Here is a 21,760-nt window from a genome sequence, read left to right as displayed (position 1 = left end):
ATATTCATCGCTCACTTACGATAGAGTTTAATTGTGCCGTCCGTATCACCAAGAGAATTCTTCGCCACACAACGGTAAGAACCGAAATCTGATATGTCAACATCTTTTATGGTCAAGCGCATAGTTATTTTGTAGCCACTTTCAACAGTTTCGGATGCAAAGTGCCCACCTGCAAAATAAAAACATAATATGATGTGTTAAAAAGATATATGTATATTTAAGCAACATAATGTCTTTATGATTATGCTTACGAAAACGGATAAAAGCATACGGCGTTAACATGTGTTTTCTATCAGTATATTTCTTCGTGAAATTTCTAAAAGTTTGGATTAGTTATACATAATTTGAAATTGACAAGGACTTCACATCTGGTAAAACCATTGTCAAGAAAACATATTGAGCTTTCTGTACAGAGAAACACAAATATGGCCAGGAACTTAACTTAATACTTTTTCTCATATGTTGAGGTACAAGAAAATTGTTCAATAATGTAAAAAATAAAAAAAAAAAATATTTCATCCCGTCTGAACTTAATTCGTTTTGAAATTTTAATTTATTTGCGTACATGTTTGTTGCTCAACCACAAAAATGCATTACGTTCTTGAACTCTTATCGACTTTATTTGCTTATGACTCCAAAACCACCAAAAAATATACATATGCACATTCATTAGGATGAACCAGAAAACTAATATATCGACTTTATGGGTTTAAATGCACTACATATAGTATTGCTACCATTAACATAGGAAACTTTGAATTCTTTGTAGCCAAACTCTTTATAGCCAAATAGTAAGACTTTGTTCATAACTACGAAATTCCTCAAAGTAATCTCTCATGGCCCCAATACACCTCGATAATCGAAAAAAACTGTCCACATAACAATGCCTCTGGTCTGCTTTGACGTGGGTTTTTCGGCTTGGGCTCACCTTTGGCACGATATTCGGCCCACGGATCGTCTGTTTCCGGATCTTAAGCATAGATCCAAGACTCATCGCCAGATATAATATGTTTCGCGACATCCTGGTAGTCGAATTTCATTATTTCAGAGACGTTAACGCGACGCCCTTTTTCGAAAAAGTTGAGTGATTTTGGAACTTGGGCCCAAATGTTCTTTTAAAACGATTTTCACTGATCCTTCCGATATTCCTACGACGCCGGTAAGATCTTTGACTGTTAATCATTGATTTTCAAGCACAATTGATGTTGATAGCCGTCCTTTACGTGGTTCGTCGACAACGCGTTCATGGCCCTATTTCGACAATAGAGTTTTCACGCGAAATTTAAATAAAAAAGTCGTACTATCTTTTGTCCACAGTACTACATTTTGTTACATAAATTCGATAAAATAGATTTTGACTCTCCCTAACATAAAAAGCAAAGTAAACGAGGAAGTTGACAATCGCCTGACAGGCTTTATTTGCATAAGTGTGTACGAATACTAACATAATGTATATATATTCATATGTAGATTTATGAAAACATTTACTCCCACTCTATGCGAATTTTAATATATTTAATTTCTGTTCATATACAGGGTTTGTCCGAAAAGTAATAGGACTGAGTAGTGGATTAAAAAATTTATTGAACCGATCGTTACAATTCTTTAAAAGCTTTTAAAGATAGACTCCTCCTTCTTCGATGCAGCGCTGCCAGCCTTAATAGCCGAGGTGTATGCTGCTTGGATCCCATGTGTCGTCTCAAAATGCTTGGACTTAATCGGCCTTTTCAGGCAAGGAAACAATTACATTAATCCTGCATATCCTGTGATTTCGGTATTCAGAAATTGTGAGTCACTTTCACATATATTCAAATTTTCTTGGCACACTTCCACTCGCCGCAATTTCTGGGCAAAAAAGACTCTACAGGTGCTCGGTGGCAACTGACCAGTCTCGGGGGAAGAAAATGAGTCCTATTACTTTCCGGAGAAACCCTGTGTATATGCTACTATGATAAGGTGGATTTTTTTATAAATTATAAATTCCTTATTTATTCTTCCAAATAAATTTCATGCCCTTCAAAGTAGTTCCGGTCCGATAACACGCTCTTTCGCCAATGCTTTTTCCACTCTTTGAAACATATTTCAATACCTTCTTTTATTCCTGTCAAAATGGAATCACCGCATTAGTCTTTGGACTTTCATGTATAAGTAGAAGACGGACGAAACCACATCAGGTCAATACGATGGTGCGGAAGAAAATGAGTCGAGTTTTAGCAAAAGAGTGGAGATAAACCAATGAAGTAGGACATGGTGGGTTAGTATGATAAGGAGTTGTTCACCCATAATAATTGCCATAATTTTTGGCAGCTTCAGAAGAGCTTGACCCAACTAACAAATAACGCTCGAATAATATCCTTTGTTAAGGGTTGGCCTTGCGGAAGGAACTTTTAGTGCACCACCTTCCTTTTTGATCACAGTAGTATATACTTATTATAAAAATTGAAAATTGCGAGCCATTTTCTATGAATCTGGAGTGAGATCTGTACTTCTTTTCGAAATTTTGGCGGAGTGAGTAAGGCCAGCTTTAGAATTGAATTCAAATATTCTGTTAAACGAGACTGTTATGGGCGAAAACGCCTATAAAGTCCACAGCAGGTTTTTGGCTGAAAATTGCATGAATTGAGCTCCAAATCGCCAACACATCCGCAGCACATATCAAAACCCAGCCACTCCTGATTTTGTGTTGTCCTGGGAACTCATTAGCATAGCCACTGAATACGGAAAGTTGATGGATCTCAACATATGATGTCTGAACCTCGATGGTAACTATTTGAGATAGTAAACCGTGTGTTCTTTTAAAATATTTGTTTTTCTATAAAATATTGTGAATTTAATTTTGTCTTCTACAGTCCTTTATGTCATTTGCCTGCCACTTGGGGTATACGAGAAGTTAACTCAGTCCTCAAAAGTCTTTTTCATTCAACCACTCACTAGCGGTTTTGTCATTTGATGTATTTGCCATCTCTTTTGCATATATATATGTAAGTAGCTATGTATAAACATTCTCGGACATTACACTTTTATTTTCGGAAACAACTCGGTGGCAATGCAATGTGCAGGCATTTAGAGCGGATGCTTTTACGATTCGTGCAGCGCTCACTGATGGACTGTGTCCATACCACTTTCTCCTTCTGTTATGTTAACTCTCTAAGCAATTATTTCATAGCGCACGTACACTTCTCATTCATAGTACATATGTGTGTGTTATTATTTCACTGACTGTTCACAAGAAGTTAATTAAACGTCCGTTGCATTTTCTGTTTCTATAGCTAACTACTACATATTTGCTAAAATGTTTTTTTACAGAGCACTTAGCATAAAAAACACTATTTTGTTTACTTAATTTAAGTTAAGTGAAAATCAAATGAAGATTAAGGATTAGTAGCGCTGTTTAAATATTAAAAACTAAACTTTTAAAATGCAGTCCTATTGTAATTAAGATTAAATGCCTTTCATCTTACTTACCCGGCACAATGATGATGTCATTTTTCGTCCAGTAATTTATAGACTTCGGATACGCCTCTGACTGACACTCAAGTGCTATGTACTGCCCGGTGGAAGCACCGACTAGCTGATTTTGTATCCAAATCATTGGGGGAACTGTAAGAAAAGAAAAACAACCAGAAAGATTATATAGCGTATACATATGTATAACTAAGTCTGATAACGAAACCGGTAGAAGGTCTCTATTCAAGGGAACACGTTTTTCTACATATTTCTAGCCATGTTGAAAAAAATAAACAACCTTTCAGAAAAACTAAGGTTGACTACAAATTAAAAAATATTCTTTATAAAGATCTGTATCTAGAATTTAATCGGTCAGTTTAAATAGCAGCTGTATGCTCTATTTGGTTGATCTCAACAATTGGTTCGAAAATTATATACCTTCGGCAATTATCTGTACCGAATATTGTGAAAATATTTAGTTGCATAAAAAGTTTCCCATTCAAAAATTTCATTCTGATCGACTAGTTTATATGGAGGATTCATGCATTAGTGGCCCGATGTCGGCAGCGCCGTAGATAAGTAGTTTCTTAGTGCGGCAGAAGCTTAGTGAGGTCTTTACTCTCACCAGTTGTGTCATTTTTAACTGGTCTGTTTGCTCTTGGTGTTCTCGCGGTAAGATTGAGAGTTTTACCGTATGCCAGTTATAGAAGTTGTTGGAAGAAAAGAAGGTAGAAACATATCAATACTTCTTCCTTGATTGTCCCGTCTACGCGAGATCAACGCTTTGACACCTGGGAGCTCACACTTTCAGATATGCCTATAAACTGAAGAGAACAAAAATATAACATGACATATATGAAAAGGTGCTCTGTCAGCTCATACGATATATATTTTTAGTTTCTGTCAGTTCTGAACTCCTTAACAGCTTTTTAAACCGTAATTGAGACTTTAATATTTCTACAAGCAGATCATTTAGCGTTTGTGCGAGTAAAATAGGCCCCAAGCAAGTTTATTATTGCGCTCACTTTCATAATTAGCCTCCGGCAGCGGTAAAAGTTCAACAGACTAAACAACAACTGCCAGGACTCATTAGAAGAACTAGTTAGTGTGCACTTTCCAGGCTGTAATGACACTGTAATTTCTTGGAATAGAACGGTAAACTCTCCCGAACACATCTTTACGGAGAATAATATACTCGTATAATGAGCAATCCGCTCATTAGACTCATACAAATCTTCCGGTACGCAAAGAATCGTTCAAGTATTGCTGCAGAATGAGCTCTATCAATCCATGCCATGACCAAAGGCGCTCTTGAAGCATTCCTGGACATTACTGCAACGTTCAACAACGTCTCTACGGAATCTTTTCAGAATAGTATCCAATCAACAGGTGCTGTTGATCTTCCTATACAACGCTGGATCAGAAGCCTATTGATCTCTAGAAGGATATAAAAAGACTGGCACGATGCTAGAATGACCAAGGAAGTCTATAGTGGTACTCGGCATATGCGGATGACATTGCCATCTTAATAACGCGTAGGTGTCTACAGATCATTAGCAGTATTATGACCACCACTCACAATACAATCTATAATTGGGAATCGCAAGCAGGTCTTTTGTTGAACCCGGCAAAAAGGATTTGTTTGTTGGCTGTTAAAATTCGCGTCAGGCGCAGGCATCCTAACGGATGAATACCCGTCATGAACCTAGTAACTAAACTCCATCTGGTATCGCAAATAACCAAAATTGGTTTCTGGGTAGGTCATTGGCTTACTAGGCTAATTTAACCTAACCTAACAAATTTAAATGCATAAATTTAATGGGAATTTCCTAGGATATCTTAAATATTGACATATGTATACTATCATATTTACGACGTAAGGCTAATGTTTTATTATGTATATGGAAGGCAGATGTTGTACTTTCCCGATTATTTTTTTAGCCATTACATATTATCTCCCTTTATTTTTTCAGTCTTATACACAGAAATTGGCTGATATATGGATTTATAATCTGCCGGTAGTTCGAAAAACTTTCTATAAGGTATATTGAGCTAAGTGAACAAAATTTAGACCCGATTTAACTAATTTTTCAGGAAAGTATTCTATATAACTTCAATTATGAATCTTACAAATCTCGTCATCCTGCTCATTGGTATTTATATAGCATAAATCTATATCTTGATAGCACCATGTTGTAAAAGTTCTCCTGTTTAGTGTATAATGGAGGAATTGCTTGAGAAAAACATTGATAGTCATAGATGAAAACATTGCCATATTATATGTACAATATTAAGCAAGTTTAAATGCTAATTTAATTTAGTGATATACTTACAGTGCACAATCAGCATTACGCGCTTGCTGACCGTTGGCGGAATGCCATTCGAGGCGATGCATAAATATGCACCCATATTAAGGCGTTGGACTTTAGTAATCGTCAGATAAGAGCCATTGTAGGCGATGACTGGAAATATAGAAGAAGAGAATAGGTGTTTTAAAAACATAACATAAAATAATTTTAAGTTCAGAAGCAAGGTATATTAAATGTATATTTATAGAAGATAAATAATTAGTGAGATTTTGTGGAGATAGAAAATTTTAAGTACCTATTATTAGCTCGATTTTTTATTAAATTAATGGGATATGGTTATGCTTCTATAGAAGCAATTACAGTTGTAGTACTATACCTAATTCCTACTAATGCATCCTCGCCGTGCAGCCTGGAAAAGTGTGTAACTCTTGTGTAAGATGCTATAGCTAACACATGTGAGACCGAGAGGAAGCTTCAGCAGAGCCACCTTGGCAAATTCGGTTTAAGGGTTTGCTGAAGTCTAATTGCAGTGTCTGCTTACCAAAAGTGCGGCTGCCACCTGGCGTCGGCCATGAATGTATACTAAACTTTATATTACTAGCCTAGCCAATCCCAGTTATAAAAAAATGATTTAAGGGCATATACCTGAAATGTCCGGTCTCTAAATGGGGAAGGCGGTTGATGTCCGCGTAAGAATAAAGGTTGACATCATCGCCGCTCAAGAAATGCAATGGACGGGACAAGGACGGATACGAGTAGGTCTTTGTGACTTTTACTATAGCGGACATATAACGGAGCGCAAATTTGGTGAACGGCTTGAGGTGGGAGAAAGCCACAAACCGTGTGAGAGCAAAATTTTTCGCCCACGCTCCGATGGAAAAGAAGTATGATATAACCAAAAATGCGTTTTATAAGCGCTTATCAGCAAATAATAGCTGGAACGAAAAGGACTATTGTGTCGCAGTGAAGCGAAATCAGATAGACAGCTTTCCTCGCAATATTATGATCAACCACAACACGAGAGTAGTGGGATAAATACCGAGAGTTGAAGAGAGGAGCGAGACGCATATGCAGACAAACAAAGAAATAGGCAGAATTCATAGGTATGAAGAGCTTGAGAAGTTGGCCGACAGGGCTATTGCTCGAAAGTTCTACGAAACGATAGTGCAACTATCGGAAGTTTTCAAGACCGGATCATACTCTTGTAGGATCCAAAAGGGTGATTTAGTGACTGATGTTGAGAGCATATTAAATTATGGAAGGAAGACTTCTCCAGCCTGCTGAACGTCAGTGAAGGTGTAACGTTTGGAGATTGCGTACTCCATTCCACAATCGATGACGATAGAATAGATGTTCCATTGCCAGACTATGATGAGGTTCGAATAACAATTAAGTTATAGCTTTAATTCTTTTGTACACATTGCTTAATTAGACTATTAACTACAGTTACAATTAAGTTATAGCTTTAATTCTTTTGTACACATTCCTTAATTAGACTATTAACTACAGGTACTAATGAGGTACTTTCTATTTTCATATATGTACATTTTTCCAAATTCTCAATTGATTGGATAGAAATACAAAATATATTAACTTATTGGTTTGAAATAAGTTCCTTCAGACCTTAATTAAATTTAATATATATTCACTAGATGCATTTGAAATTGAATGCTAGCTGAAACTATCAAAACCTGTTTCAATATTCATAGAACTTTTTTAACTAAGATTAAAAATTAATTTCGTTTGCAGTCATATTGTATGAAGGGTAATTTCTATGCAATTGGGGTGCACATCCTTGCAAAACTTACCTCATAAATATGCATCCAATAAAAATGCGGAGACGTTTTGCTAATGGCGTTTGTAGTTTCTCTGCTAATTCATTTCCAATTTCAAAATAGTTGAAATCATTTCATCATTATTCATGTTCCTTTCATTGGTAAACAAATTACACAAATTTCAATGAAAAGACGCGCAATTTACTGCAGAATACAATGAGCTTATCCGAAACGATTGTCCTGTGAAAATTTGATATTTGCGTTTGTAATCCTGAGCTAAACATACTTACATTGTTTTGAAATAAATAGCTTTATGATTTTGTCGAGTTTGGTTGCAATGCGTAGTTTCATAATATTTAAATTACTGAAATTTTACAATAGACACGCTCATTGATGCAAAATATGTATATGGCTTTCTTTTTCTTAATAACGGGTGACTTTTTTCAATATCCTTTTTTCACAGATGTCATGTTAGTTTTGTTCACTATTGTTTGACATTTCTTCGTGAAAAGGCTTATCCCTGAACAACGTTAACAAATCGTACAACTTTATTACGAAATTTCACGAAGAAGAATGTGTTTCACGCGCTTAGCTCAACTTAAGGCGCAGCATTTATTATTGGATAATATTCAGTAGAATAGATCACGCCCAGCGCAAAGGGATGAAAATGTAGCAGACATAGCTGAGACTGTACACTAAGACCGTGAAAGGTCGATTCGCCGCCGTTCTCAGCAACTCGAACTCGAACTAGGCGCAATTTACGTCGAGATCTTGAACTGAAAGCGTACAAAATACAGACTGTACAAGCATTGAAACTTAAAAGGTTCAAAGAGGATACGATGTTTTCGAAACAAATTTTGCCCAGCAATTAGGCCCATTTCTGACTCCATGAGTATTTAAACCAGCAAAATTGCCGAATTTGGAACGAAGAACAACTTAAAGGGATTCAACAGCAGCCATTTCATTCAGAGAAATCAACGGTTTGGTGTAGTTTGTGGGCCGGAGGATTCATCGGTCCATATTTCTTCAAAAATGGTACCGGTGTGAACGTAACCGGCAAGGATGACCTTTATCGCGCCATGATATCGGACTATTTGATGCCTGAAATTGAAGCTTGTGATCTTAGCGACATTTTGATTTCAACAAGACAACGCCACTTCCCAACATCGCACCATATAATAGATTTACTGAGAGAACACTTCGGTGCGCAGATAATTTCACGTCTTTGGCGGGTCGATTGGGCCCATTGATTGTGTGATATCGCGCCGTTAGACCTTTTCCTGTGGATAACCTTAAGCCTAAGCGGACAATGCTGCTTTAATTCACGCCTTGAAGCAAAACATCACATGTGTCATTCGTTCCAGTTACCAGTCGAAGTGCTCGAATGAGTCATCGAAAATTGGAATCAACGGATGAACCATCTGAGACGTAGCTTCGGCCAACATTTCAAAGGATAATCTTCAAAAATTAAATTCTATAGAATGTTTTTTCAAATGATACTAAACTTAAAGTTTGTTTGTCTTTTTAAAAAAGTAAGGAATTTCGAAATGGATCACCTTTTATAATGACAGCAATGATTTTTTTGCATTTATATAAAATCTGTTTATAATGGTCTTCGGGTACAGGGTAGTATTTCTATAAAAAGTTATAAGCCGTATCCTTGTATCTTGTTTCTATTAATCTTTTTCTTAATCTCTCTATTAATACCCTTAGGATAATGCACCATCTGTACTTTTTGTAAGAAGTTGTTTTTTTTCTAGAATTGAAAGTACTTTCAAAAGCTTTGTATAGGGAAGTTACGCAAATAATGAAAATATTTCTAAAGGAAGTTTATTAGACATGCGAGTTAAAAAACATATCATGTTATAAAAGTAGATTCATTTTATGGCTAAGAATTTATTTTTATTATTTCATTTTAAAGTTAAGACAAAACCATTCAAGTTATTTCGATACTAAAACGAATAAAACTTTAAAAATAATTTTAATTTTAAAAATTCTTTAAGATAAAATTTTGAATATCGAGACCATTGGAATATGAAATAGGTATAATATTTTAATTTTCAAACTAGAATGCCTGCTTAATTAAATATGTAAAATTAACTGTGTAAGGGTTGTCACTGAGAACGCGTAAGTAAAACTAAAATAATATTTACACAATGACACCCTTTTAACCACATCTTCGTTATTTTAATGCCAACAACGATGTAATTCAAACCAAATGTCAGCGAAATGAAAAATGCTGAACTTAACGCTAATTTCAATATGAAATTTGCTTTATATTCAAATGACAAGTTGACACTTATAACTTTGAATTTTTATACTCAATTTTTATTGCCCGCATTTTCATTTAAAAAATATTAATCTAATGTGTTTAAATAGAATTTCAATATTACTTTCTCTATTTACTGGCAAAATCACTTTCAGCAGGCCCTCAAATTAGTGGTTAATCCAACTGAGTATCTCACAATTTTCACGCCTGTTTGAATTATACAAAAATTAGATCTCATTTTGTGTGTTATAACTGGAAACTATTCTCTATGTAAGGAAAAGTCAACCATTTCTTAATCAGAGGAATATGTACCAATTCCTAACATAGAAAATAGAGATATAAATAAAAGGTTTAGTAAAATGAAATCCATTTTTTAATATTATACTGAAGGTTTAATTTAGTTTATTTAGTATGTTTTTATTTTGGTGAAAGTACCTAATGTAACGTTTGGTAACTTGTTGCCATTTTAAAGGTGATTTTCATAATGCCACCAACATAGAAATCATCATCCCTATTGGTAAAAAACTGGTATTGTCAATTTTCACAAGCTTTCCTAGGAGTGAAATTTTTCCTCAGACTAATCAAGTACAGGCAGTAATCACTTTGTGCGTTAAATATAGCGTGGTTGGATTAAAATCTACTTTTCAGGCTCCCGGAGATTCTAGCGAATCCCACACAGCGCGAAAAACAAATTACAAGAGCCACACCACTATGAGCAAAAAACAGTAAGACATTGGTCACAATTTAAAATTCTTAATGTGTTCTTCAAAATCTAGGTCCTCCCCTCAAAGAAATCATTTTTAGCCCCAACACACTTGTACCAATTTTTTCTAATCCTCGAAAGAGTTGTTAAAGTAAATTTTCGGAAAAGCTTTCATCGCGTGTTTAGTGTCTTTAGATGACTTAAATCGGTTTCCCGGAGCGGTCATTTGAGTTTGAATAGCTAGAAGTCACATGGAGCTAAATCAGACGAATACGGTGGTGGAGTGTCCAACACCTTGATAATAAAAAAAAACTGTCAACATAACGTTGATTTTTGGCTTGACGTAGTTTGACCAAGGATCAAAAAGTCTTTCAAAATAGCCTAGTGAAAGTATGTTTCGACAAATAGGCTTCATGCGGAACTTAAATTAAAAACAACTATTTTTTGCCATTTTGAATAATGATTTTCTTTTACTATATGTTATATATCCTAATTGGACACTGAAAGCATGCAATAACTGTGGATTGGGAAGTTGAAATTGGCTGATTTATGATGATAAGTAAAGCACCATAACTAAAGTTGATTTTAAGAAACCAAATTTTTGAAACGTAAAATACACACTATTATTGAATAGAAAGCTTTATTGTTTCAAAGGGCAAAGAGAGGTCCAAGCTGTTAAGTTAAAGTTAAATATTAAGCACCAGTTTGTTTTAACTGATGTTGTCGTCTATCAATATTTAAAATATTTCTCAACCAACAAATGTTCATTGAAATGGTGAATTTTAGAGAAAGCTCGTCTTGGTATAGCTGTACTAAAATACATATTTATTTACTTTACTCACCTTCGGTATTGTTGGGCAGCGGTATGGGCTCGCCACCTTCACGCCGCCATGTTATAGTCGGTGTTGGTGAGCCAACTGCTGCACATTTCAGTGTTACGTTAGCGCCCTCTCGTATCACCATATCCGTGCTGGTGGGATAATCAAGGATATCGGGTGGAACTGCGTTCGCGAAAAGCGAATACCGTAACAACACCGAAACAAATAGTAATGAACCAAGCAGTCAGAATTGTAATGTTTATGTTGCATTGTATAGCGTTGTATGCCGGTTATATAATTTTCACAATCATTGTTATGTTGTCCAGCGAAGCCACCATGGTCGACGACATCATGATGTAACAGACGATTTAGACAAGGCACGTGATTTGTATGTAGCACCATCAGTAGCAGTATCAGCAGCGTTGAAATGTTAAAATTTGGCAGCGGGCAGATTGGCGTGTCATGTTGGCATGTCGTTGTTGGCCAGCGACAGTGAAAGTTGAAATGATTTTCATTTTGCGTTTGTTATTATTATATTATATGGTTTAGATTGCAAGTAAATTTTAATGACATTCGGATTTTCCACGCAGACAAGAACCATCATTTCATATAGTTGTTGAGTGTTGTTTTTTGCAAACGGCAAAAACAAGAATTTTGCAATTGGAAAAAAGGAAGAGAAGGCAAATAGTAAATATACATATAGTTAATATTTATGTTTAAATTCTGTTCTGCTGTTTGCTTAGTAAAGATTGTGGTGTCACGTAATGTTATGTACTTGAACTTATAGTTACTAGAACTTATAGAACTATATAAAGAATATCAATATATGTAAAAAACTTCATAATTGAAGACATATTTTTAGGCACCTTGTACATTACAGATTTCATTAACTAAGACATTCAGAGATATCTCCCTACAAATCCAAATTAAATTCTTATAATATATTTGTATATTTCAAAGCTGTGTTAGTGTCGTGGTCAGGCAAAGCAATCTTCTCGATACTCTCCATCAACAGTAAAATTAAAATACCAAAACGAAATTTATTTTTAAGAAGCCCATATTTTGCGAAAAAATGTTGTTTTCAGTATCGTTGATTCATGCTATTATAACATTTTTAATTTAATTTTTAATGACATTTTTATTAATATTTTAAAAATTTGGTTTTGAAACCCTTAAAGTCAGGCAAACTGTTATTACAATGTTGATTTCAATTCATCATGATTTAGCACGATATATCAAACATCGCCCTTCCACTTACTTAATTTGGTAATTTTTATATTAAACTTCAGTTAAGATTTTTCTCCTAAACATTTATTGACCAAATAAAAATATATAAAAGAAAGTTGTGTTAGTTACACCATTTATTACTCAAGAACGGCTGAACCGATTTGGCTGAAAATTGGTGGAGAGGTAGCTTAGAACCAGGGTAAGGACATATGATACTTCTTATCTCTTTATGTCAAAATTTAATACAACTCATAAACACAAAAATTATATTTCAAATAATAAGCATTTTTCCAAAATTCTTGTTTGTAGAAATCATTTGAATATACATATGCGTACAATTTTAAACAGATTCTTCCTAAAAAGTAATACAATTGCTAAGTATTTGGAATAGTAGGAAACAACTGCAACCAAATACGCAGTGCAATGTATTATAACTGGCTCAGTAATCAGTCGTTGATGTATCCCAAAAGACTGATATCATAACTTTTCCATCCGACTTTTTCGTCTTTCCACGCCTGACAACCGGTTCATCATGTGCAGTCCACTAGAATAACAGTCGATTGGACTCCAGTGAGAAATGATGGAGCTATGTTTCTATTGTCACACACCGACGCAAGAATTCTGTTTAAATACGATTAAAGAGCACACAAACACTTCTCTGAATCAGTTATTCGTTGTTTTTGTTGGATTATTAACTTGCGAGGCACCCACTTTGCACAGAGCTTTCTCCTCTTTAGAGCATCATTGTCCTCGGTGCTCATTTCGCCTGTTTCCAGCTTAGCAAATATCTTTTCAGCGGTGGATTTCCCTGAGCCTAAATTCAACAGTAAGCAATGCTTTATTAAAACACGAAATGGTTTATGATCAATTTTTTTGTAAACTAACACAAGTTGCTTCACAAAAATACTATATCTTAATAACTAATAGTTATAATCCAACTAATAGAAATCATATAGATGGTAGTAGTAGTATTATCTATATATCAGCCACAGTGAAGCGTGGACGGGTCCTCTAGTAATATATGTATTTCTAATGAGCTGTCATTTACTTTTATTCTTTTGTTTTAACCTAAATCCAAATATATTTACGTAGTGTACATACTAGCGAGTACAAAATATAGGACCTTTTAATTTAAACTTCGAGCGAAAATCCATTCGTCAAAATATTTTTTTTCTAGATTGGTACGACTGCCAGTGACATTAGTGCCAAATGTCAAATCAAAATAATGATTAGTGTTTATTATACGCTTGTTTTTCAGAAGCACATAAAGTACATTCGGCGATTTTTCTGATGAGTAAAATTATTCAACGAATAAGTTTCATTAAATTTTGTATGCGGAATCATATTTCTGTTGCCGATACATTCAGAATGTTGGAAAAAGCCTTCGGTGATAATTATTTGTCGCGACCAAGTGTTTTTGTTTAGTACAAATTATTCAGAGAGGGTCGACGCGTTGATGACGAACTATGTCCCGGACGGTTATTAACATCAACTGATGATCGACACATCAATAAAATAAAAAAATTTGTGCTTGAAAATCGACGATTAATAGTCAGATATCTTACTCCCATCATTTGAATATGGAAAATCGGTGAAAGATTATTTGAGCTTAAGAAAAGTGAAAGCACGACTAGTCCCAAAATCACTATTTTTTTCGAAAAACTACGTGGCGTTAACGTCTACGAGACAATGCTTTCTGACTACGATGTCATGGTGCATATTGCTACTGGCGATGAGTCTTGGCACCATGCTTACGACCCGGAAACAGATGATCAATCAGCCAAATATCGTGGCAATGTGAGCCGAATATGAAAAAACAACAAAAAAAGCAAACACACAGTTATTTACATGGACAGAGGTGTTTCAACGGAGTTTTTAATTTATTTGAGATACGCTGACACCTTAGAGCTTATTAATTCTGTAATATAATAAAATTTACGCATAAATAAAAATTTAGATTAATTTAAAATAATTTTAAAATTAAAAAAAAACGCTTAATAAATAACTATATGACATTTAATCCCCTGAGACCTACATACCTACGATCGTTTAACTGCTTCATTCTAATCGTTGAAATATTGTTGTTTAGAAATCTAAATGGGTATGCGCATCATTAATTCAATTAAGAACACTAAAAAAAACAATCAGTCCCCGCCAAACTTTACAGGAACATTCACGGGGCCATTCTGTCATTTGTCATTGCAAAGTAAAGACAAGAAAAAACGCTAACTTCTTTCTTGCGGCGAAGCTAGAATGACTTTCACCAATACAAAAGATTCCTTACCAGAACTTGATTTCGATCATCCAGTTGGTATGGTAGCTTTACACTATAGTGACCCGATTTGAAAAACTTTTTCAAAGTTTGCATTGTTGCCTTAGATATTAATTCGTTGCTGAAGATATCTCGCAAAATGAAAAGGTTTTCCATACAAAGACTTTATTCCGATGATTCAGCTATATAGTACAGTTTTCTTGCATTGGTGATGCCGACGTCTTCGTAAAAAAAAGAAGTGTGGAAAATTTCATATCGATATCTCACAAACTGAGGGATTAATTTGCGTAAAAGCTGACTGACAGACAGGCAGACGAATAGACGTATGGGCGGACATAGTTAAATCGACGAAGCTCGTCATCCTGGTCATTTACGTATATACTTTATAGGATCTCCGACGTTCCCATATGTGTTAAAAACTTCGTGCCAAATACCCTGTTTAGGGTACACTAAACTCAAATATTTCGCTTATGAAAATTTGGTATGCCATATGTACATACTATTGCTATTTCTGATGAATACAGGGACATTTTCAACAAGTAAGAAAGGGCTAAATTCGGATGTGACCGAACATTTTATACCCTCGCACGATAAAGTGATAATCGAGATTTCATTATCAGTCATTTACATATTTTTCAAATACCGTATATGTGTACAGTTTTATTCCGCTATCATCATTGGTTCCTAATGTATATATTATACAGAGAAGGCATCAGATGGAATTCAAAATAGCGTTATATTGGAAGAAGGCGTGGTTGTGAACCGAATTCACCCATATTTTGTACATATCATCAGGGTGTTAAGAAAATATTATATACCAAATTTCATTGAAATCGGTTGAGTAGTTCCCGAGATATGGTTTTTGGTCCATAAGTGGGCGACGCCACGCCCATTTTAAATTTTTAAAAACAGCCTGGGTGCAGCTTCCTTCTGCCATTTCTTCCGTAAAATTTTCTGACGATTTTTGTTAGTCGGTTAACGCACTTTTAGTGATTTGCAACATAACTTTTGTATGGGAGGTGGGCGAGGTTATTATCCGATTTCTTCCATTTTTGAACTGTATATGGAAATGCCTGAAGGAAACGGCTCTATAGAATTTGGCTTTGTCACTATAGTAGTTTCCGAGATATGTACAAAAAACTTGGTAGGGGGCGGGGCCATGCCCACTTTTCCAAAAAAATACGTCCAAATATGCCCCTCCCTAATGCGATCCTTTGTGCCAAATTTCACTTTAACCTTAGAACCGTGACATAGCTGTACAACTTAATCTCGTGACTTGGGCACTCAGTGCCCAGTAATGTATTTTGTATGGAAATTTAGACTTTTAAGACGTTTTTTTTATAGAAATGCCAATATTTCGCATGTTTATGTAAATAATTTAATGGAACTTGGGATTATTGCTAGAAACAAATGTATTTTTTTTGAAAAATATGAAAATCAAATAAAGTTTTAATTTCGAACTGCTCAAATGGGTGAAATTCTTCTCTGTCTTTCTGATATATTTTGATTGGGTGTAGACGTTTTTGGAGTATTGTCCACATATTCATCGTTGTCTGAGTCCGTTTCAGCTTCGGCATTGTATTTTGCAAAATAGCACTTTTCGCACGTCCTTATATAGTGTTTGGTGCATGTCGGAATAAGGCAATGGTCACAAACTGCTGTTGTTTTATTATCGATCTTATTAGTTTTGCAGGTTTCACACCGCCGTTTCAAAGTGTTGACCTTTGTCAAGAAAGAAAATAGTGAATAAATTTGAAACTGAACTAATTTTGAAATAAAATAAACTTACCTTTATTGATGGACGCGAGTTCACCACTGCAGGAAACCGTTTGAAATTGATCAAGTCCAATGCAATTTTAGTTGTAGAATTAATTTTTGTTTTGCATCGGTTTTGTAATTGCTTCTGCGCTAGCTCCATAGATAGTTCTTTCAAAAATATTTTACGCTTTTGACTAACATCAAACAGCTTGAACGCTGCAAGCCCAGCAATATTCAGCATATTATAAAATAATCCCATGGGCCAGTGGTTTGTTTTTCTTTTGCCAGAAAATCCACGTAGCATTTTGTCAAAAGTATCAACACCACCTTTATGCTCATTATTATCATGTATGACTTGTGGTTTTTTGTTATAGGATTTACATCTTCGCTGGCATGAGCAGTTGAAAGCACTAGCACATTTTTCTTCGAATGTGTTGTAAAGCTTACTAATTGCATTGGTTTTGAAAAACAAAACACAGATTCAAATACACCTCTTTTTTTTGCCTCTTCAGAGGATGTAAATAGTTTTGGCAATTGTGGCTTATTGCCTCGTATTGTGCCCACCAACGTAGTATTCCGCAGAAGCAAATCTTCCGCCAGATCATAACTTGTGAAAAAGTTGTCCATCGTAATATTCGCTTCCCTGTCCAAATATTAGTTGCTGAGTCGCATTACAAGATTGCGCGCAATACCAAGTGACCGCTGTTCATTAGGCTGTGCACCCAAATATACTTCGCCTGCAAGTGGATAGTTGGTTTTTGCGTCAATAAGCCAAAATATTTTTACGCCATATTTTTCAGGCTTAGAGGGAATGTATTGGCGGAAACTGCATCGGTTTCTTGTTGAAAGTAACTGCTCATCAACTGTCAATTCTTTACCTGGGACAAATGGTATCGTCAAAATCGCCAAGAATAATCCAGGCATGATGAATAGGCGCCAATTTGTCATATCGTAGTCTCTCAGCGCGAGTCCGGGAATCGTCAAAGCGTATAAAGCGGTATAATTGCTCAAACCGATGCAGTGACATCACTGCTCTATAAAAGGGCATTTTCGTTTTGTGAAAAAGATCCTTAGCATGAACTAAGTTTGCCTTCTCAGCTCCGGAGTATAAAATTATTGCAATAAAAGCATATAATTCATCCGCATTTGTGTCTTGCCAATATCTTATTTTTTTTGAACTGTTTGATGCATATTTGCCTGTATTACTCTTTTAGCTTTCCTATTCGTTTGAAGAGCAATACTTTCAACAAGAGACACTGGAAAAACGCGTATGAAGGCATCGATTTTAGATCCAAAACTTTCCGTGCATAGTAAAGTTGATTGTCTATGTATTTCCAATGCCAGTTTCGTTCGCTGTTTTTCAGTTTGGCTTGGCATTGACCACCATAAAGTTGTATTGTTTCTTCCCTGACCACAATATTTTTCTCCACGATTACCCTCAATAGCCGAATTTGACAAATTAAGTTTGCTTTCGTCATTGTCTCTATCTGCAGCAGCCTCCTCATGGATATATTCTTCGAACCGTGGATCACTAATGGGCTGAGCATTATCATCTCCGTAGTCCGATTGGTCACTGGGTATCGATTCGTGGTCACCACCAAATTTAGGTTCTCTTCCACCATCATCATCATCGCTATCATTAGCATTCAAATAATTTGAAATATTCTCCTCTTCTTCTTTCGTCAATTCCCGCCGTAAATTGGCTAAATAAATCGCCAATTCTTCACTCATTACAAAAAAATATATTCGTCACAACCAAAAATGAACTGCTCACTTGAAAATATTACGCGAAACTAATTAGAAATACACAATAATCACCAAAACCGTTAGAAAATTACGCTTCTTCATACAAACTATATGAAGAAATATTATGGGCACTGAGTGACCCAAGTCACGTGTAGCGTACACACCATATAAAATGCCGTTACTTTCTTACTATAAGAGTTATATGTCCAAAATTCTGTCAACTTACAACTAAAATAACAGTTTATCACTACGCGGAAAATAGATCAAATTGAACTGCCCAAATCCCAGAAATTCAATTTCAAACAAGGTTCTAAGGTTAATATCTTTATTTATGGCTTAGTTATGACACGGTTTTCGGTTTCCGCCATTTTGTGGGCGTGGCAGTGGGCCGATTTTGCCCATCTTCGAACTTAACCTTCTTATGGAGCCAAGAAACGCGTGTACCCAGTTTCATCATGATATCTCAATTTTTACTCAAGTTACAGCTTGCACGGACGGACGGACAGACAGACATCCGGATTTCAACTCTACTCATTACCCTGATCACTTTGGTATATATGTATAACCCTATAACTGACTCTTTTAGTTTTAGGACTTACAAACAACCGTCATGTGAACAAAACTATAATACTCTCCTTAGCAACTTTGTTGCGAGAGTATAGAAACTCATCTCAACTACGGTTTGCAAAATTTAATACTTTTGTGGAAAACACTATCGTGACAGTTCTCGGGAGCACATGCATAATAACAGGAAAAACAAGTAAGGAAGGGCTAAGTTCGGGTGTCACCAAATATTTTATACTCTCGCATGATAAAGTGATAATCGAGATTTCATTAAACGTAATTTACATATTTTTCAAATACCGTATTTGTGTAAAGTTTTATTCCGCTATCGTCATTGGTTCCTAATGTATATATTATATAGAGAAGGCAACAGATGGAATTCAAAATAGCGATATATTGGAAGAAGGCGTGGTTGTGAACCGATTTCACCTATATTTCGTACATGTCATCAGGGTGTTAAGAAAATAATATATTCCGAATTTCATTGAAATCGGTCTAGTAGTTCCTGAGATATGGTTTTTGGTCCATAAGTGGGCGAGGCCACGCCCATTTTCAATTTTTAAAAAAAGCGTGGGTGCAGCTTCCTTCTGCCATTTCTTCCGTAAAATTAAGTGTTTCTGACGTTTTTTGTTAGTCGGCTAACGCACTTTTAGTGATTTTCAACATAACCTTTGTATGGGAGGTGGGCGTGATTATTATCCGCTTTCTTCCATTTTTGAACTGTATATGGAAGTGCCTGAAGAAAACGACTCTGTCGAGTTTGGTTGACATAGCTATAGTAGTTTCCGAGATATGTAAAAAAAACTTAGTAGAGGGCGGGGCCACGCCCACTTTTCCAAAAAAATTGCGTCTAAATATGCCCCTCCCTAATGCGATCCTTTGTGCCAAATTTCACTTTAATATCTTTATTTATGGCTTAGTTATGACACTTTATAGGGTTTCGGTTTCCGCCATTTTGTGGGCGTGGCAGTGGGCCGAGTTTGCCCATCTTCGAACTTAACCTTCTTATGGAGCCAAGGAATACGTGTACCACGTTTCATCATGATATATCAATTTTTACTCAAGTTACAGCTTGCACGGACGGACGGACAGACGGACGGACGGACAGACAGACATTCGTATTTTGACTCTACTCGTCACCCTGATCACTTTGGTATATATAACCCTATATCTGACTCTTTTAGTTTTAGGACTTACAAACAACCGTTATGTGAAGAAAACTATAATACTCTCCTTAGCAACATTGTTGCGAGAGTATAAATATAAATAAATTTGTCGGAAAATAAAAAAATTTCATGCTATTGAGAAACATATTTTTTTGGTAAAGGACAGTAGTTCAACACCGTAAACACTTTTGATAAGCAGTAGTGCAGAGGCACAGACTTTTATCAAATATCGCGCAGATATAAACTATTTTTTTGTATAGTGCTTTTATTCTTAAATTTTTAAAATTTATTTTTATACTCTCGCAACAATGTTGCTAAGGAGAGTATTATAGTTTTGTTCACATAACGGTTGTTTGTAAGTTCTAAAACAAAAAGAGTCATATATAGGGTTATATATACCAAAGTGATCAGGGTGACGAGTAGACTCGAAATCCGGATGTCTGTCTGTCCGTCCGTCCGTCTGTCCGTCCGTCCGTGCAAGCTGTAACTTGAGTAAAAATTGAGATATCATGATGAAACTTGGTACACGTATTCCTTGGCTCCATAAGAAGGTTAAGTTCGAAGATGGAAAAAATCGGCCCACTGCCACGCCCACAAAATGGCGGAAACCGAAAACTTATAAAGTGTCATAACTAAACCATAAATAAAGACATTAAAGTGAAATAAGGCACAAAGGATCGCATTAGGGAGGGGCATATTTGGACGCAATTTTTTTTGGAAAAGTGGGTGTGGCCCCGCCCCCTAATAAGTTTTTTGTACATATCTCGAAAACTACTATAGCTATGTCAACCAAACTCTACAGAGTCGCTTTCTTCAGGCATTTCCATATACAGTTCAAAAATGGAAGAAATCGGATAATAACCACGCCCACCTCCCATACAAAGGTTATGTTGAAAATCACTAAAAGTGCGTTAACCGACTAACAAAAAACGTCAGAAACACTAAATTTTACGGAAGAAATGGCAGAAGGAAGCTGCACCCAGGCTTTTTTTAAAAATTGAAAATGGGCGTGGCCTCGCTCACTTATGGACCAAAAACCATATCTCAGGAACTACTCCACCGATTTCAATGAAATTCGGTATTTAATATTTTCTTAACACTCTGATGACATGTACGAAATATGGGTGAAATCGGTTCACAACCACGCCTTCTTCCAATATAACGCTATTTTGAATTCCATCTGATGCCTTCTCTGTATAATATATACATTAGGAACCAATGATGATAGCGGAATAAAATTTTACACAAATACGGTATTTGAAAAATATGTAAATGACGGATAATGAAATCTCGATTATCACTTTATCATGCGAGAGTATAAAATGTTCGGTGACACCCGAACATAGCGCTTCCTTACTTGTTTTTTTTTTGAAATATTCATTTTTTTCAATCCCATCGTGAAACTTCCTTGGAAATAGCCTAAAAAAGATTCACTGTAAATTTAAGCACTTAATATTAACATTAAGGACTGGACCAAGGCATGTAAAAATTTTCCATCGAAAATACACTACAATCGTCATTTTTATACCCTGAGCAGGGTATATTAAGTTTGTCACGAAGTTTGTAACACCCAGAAGGAAGCGTCAGAGACCCTATAAAGTATATATACTATATAAAAGATCAGTATGTCGAGCTGAGTCGATTTAGCCATGTCCGTCTGTCTGTCTGTATATATACGATCTAGTCCCTCAGTTTTTAAGATAACG

At 35.6% G+C, this 21,760-nt stretch overlaps 1 protein-coding gene across 1 annotated transcript in view; it reads right to left on the bottom strand.

The window, feature by feature from the left end:
- The window catches only part of LOC120768837 (brother of CDO), a 31,014-nt gene extending 12,705 nt beyond the window's left edge, over positions 1 to 18,309 (bottom strand). The window contains exons 1-5 of the mRNA XM_040095588.1: positions 18,015 to 18,309; positions 11,346 to 11,528; positions 5,781 to 5,909; positions 3,466 to 3,600; positions 20 to 169 (exon numbers count right to left, since the gene is read on the bottom strand). Coding sequence (XP_039951522.1) covers positions 20 to 169; positions 3,466 to 3,600; positions 5,781 to 5,909; positions 11,346 to 11,528; positions 18,015 to 18,309 — 892 coding nt within the window. The remainder of the gene's footprint in view (positions 1 to 19; positions 170 to 3,465; positions 3,601 to 5,780; positions 5,910 to 11,345; positions 11,529 to 18,014) is intronic.
- Positions 18,310 to 21,760: the final 3,451 nt, after the last annotated feature.

Source organism: Bactrocera tryoni, chromosome 2 (assembly GCF_016617805.1).
Source record: "Bactrocera tryoni isolate S06 chromosome 2, CSIRO_BtryS06_freeze2, whole genome shotgun sequence".
Classification (NCBI taxonomy): Eukaryota; Metazoa; Arthropoda; class Insecta; order Diptera; family Tephritidae; genus Bactrocera; species Bactrocera tryoni.
The sequence above is the reverse complement of the archived record's forward strand: the minus strand, read 5'-3'. Positions and strand labels throughout refer to the sequence as shown.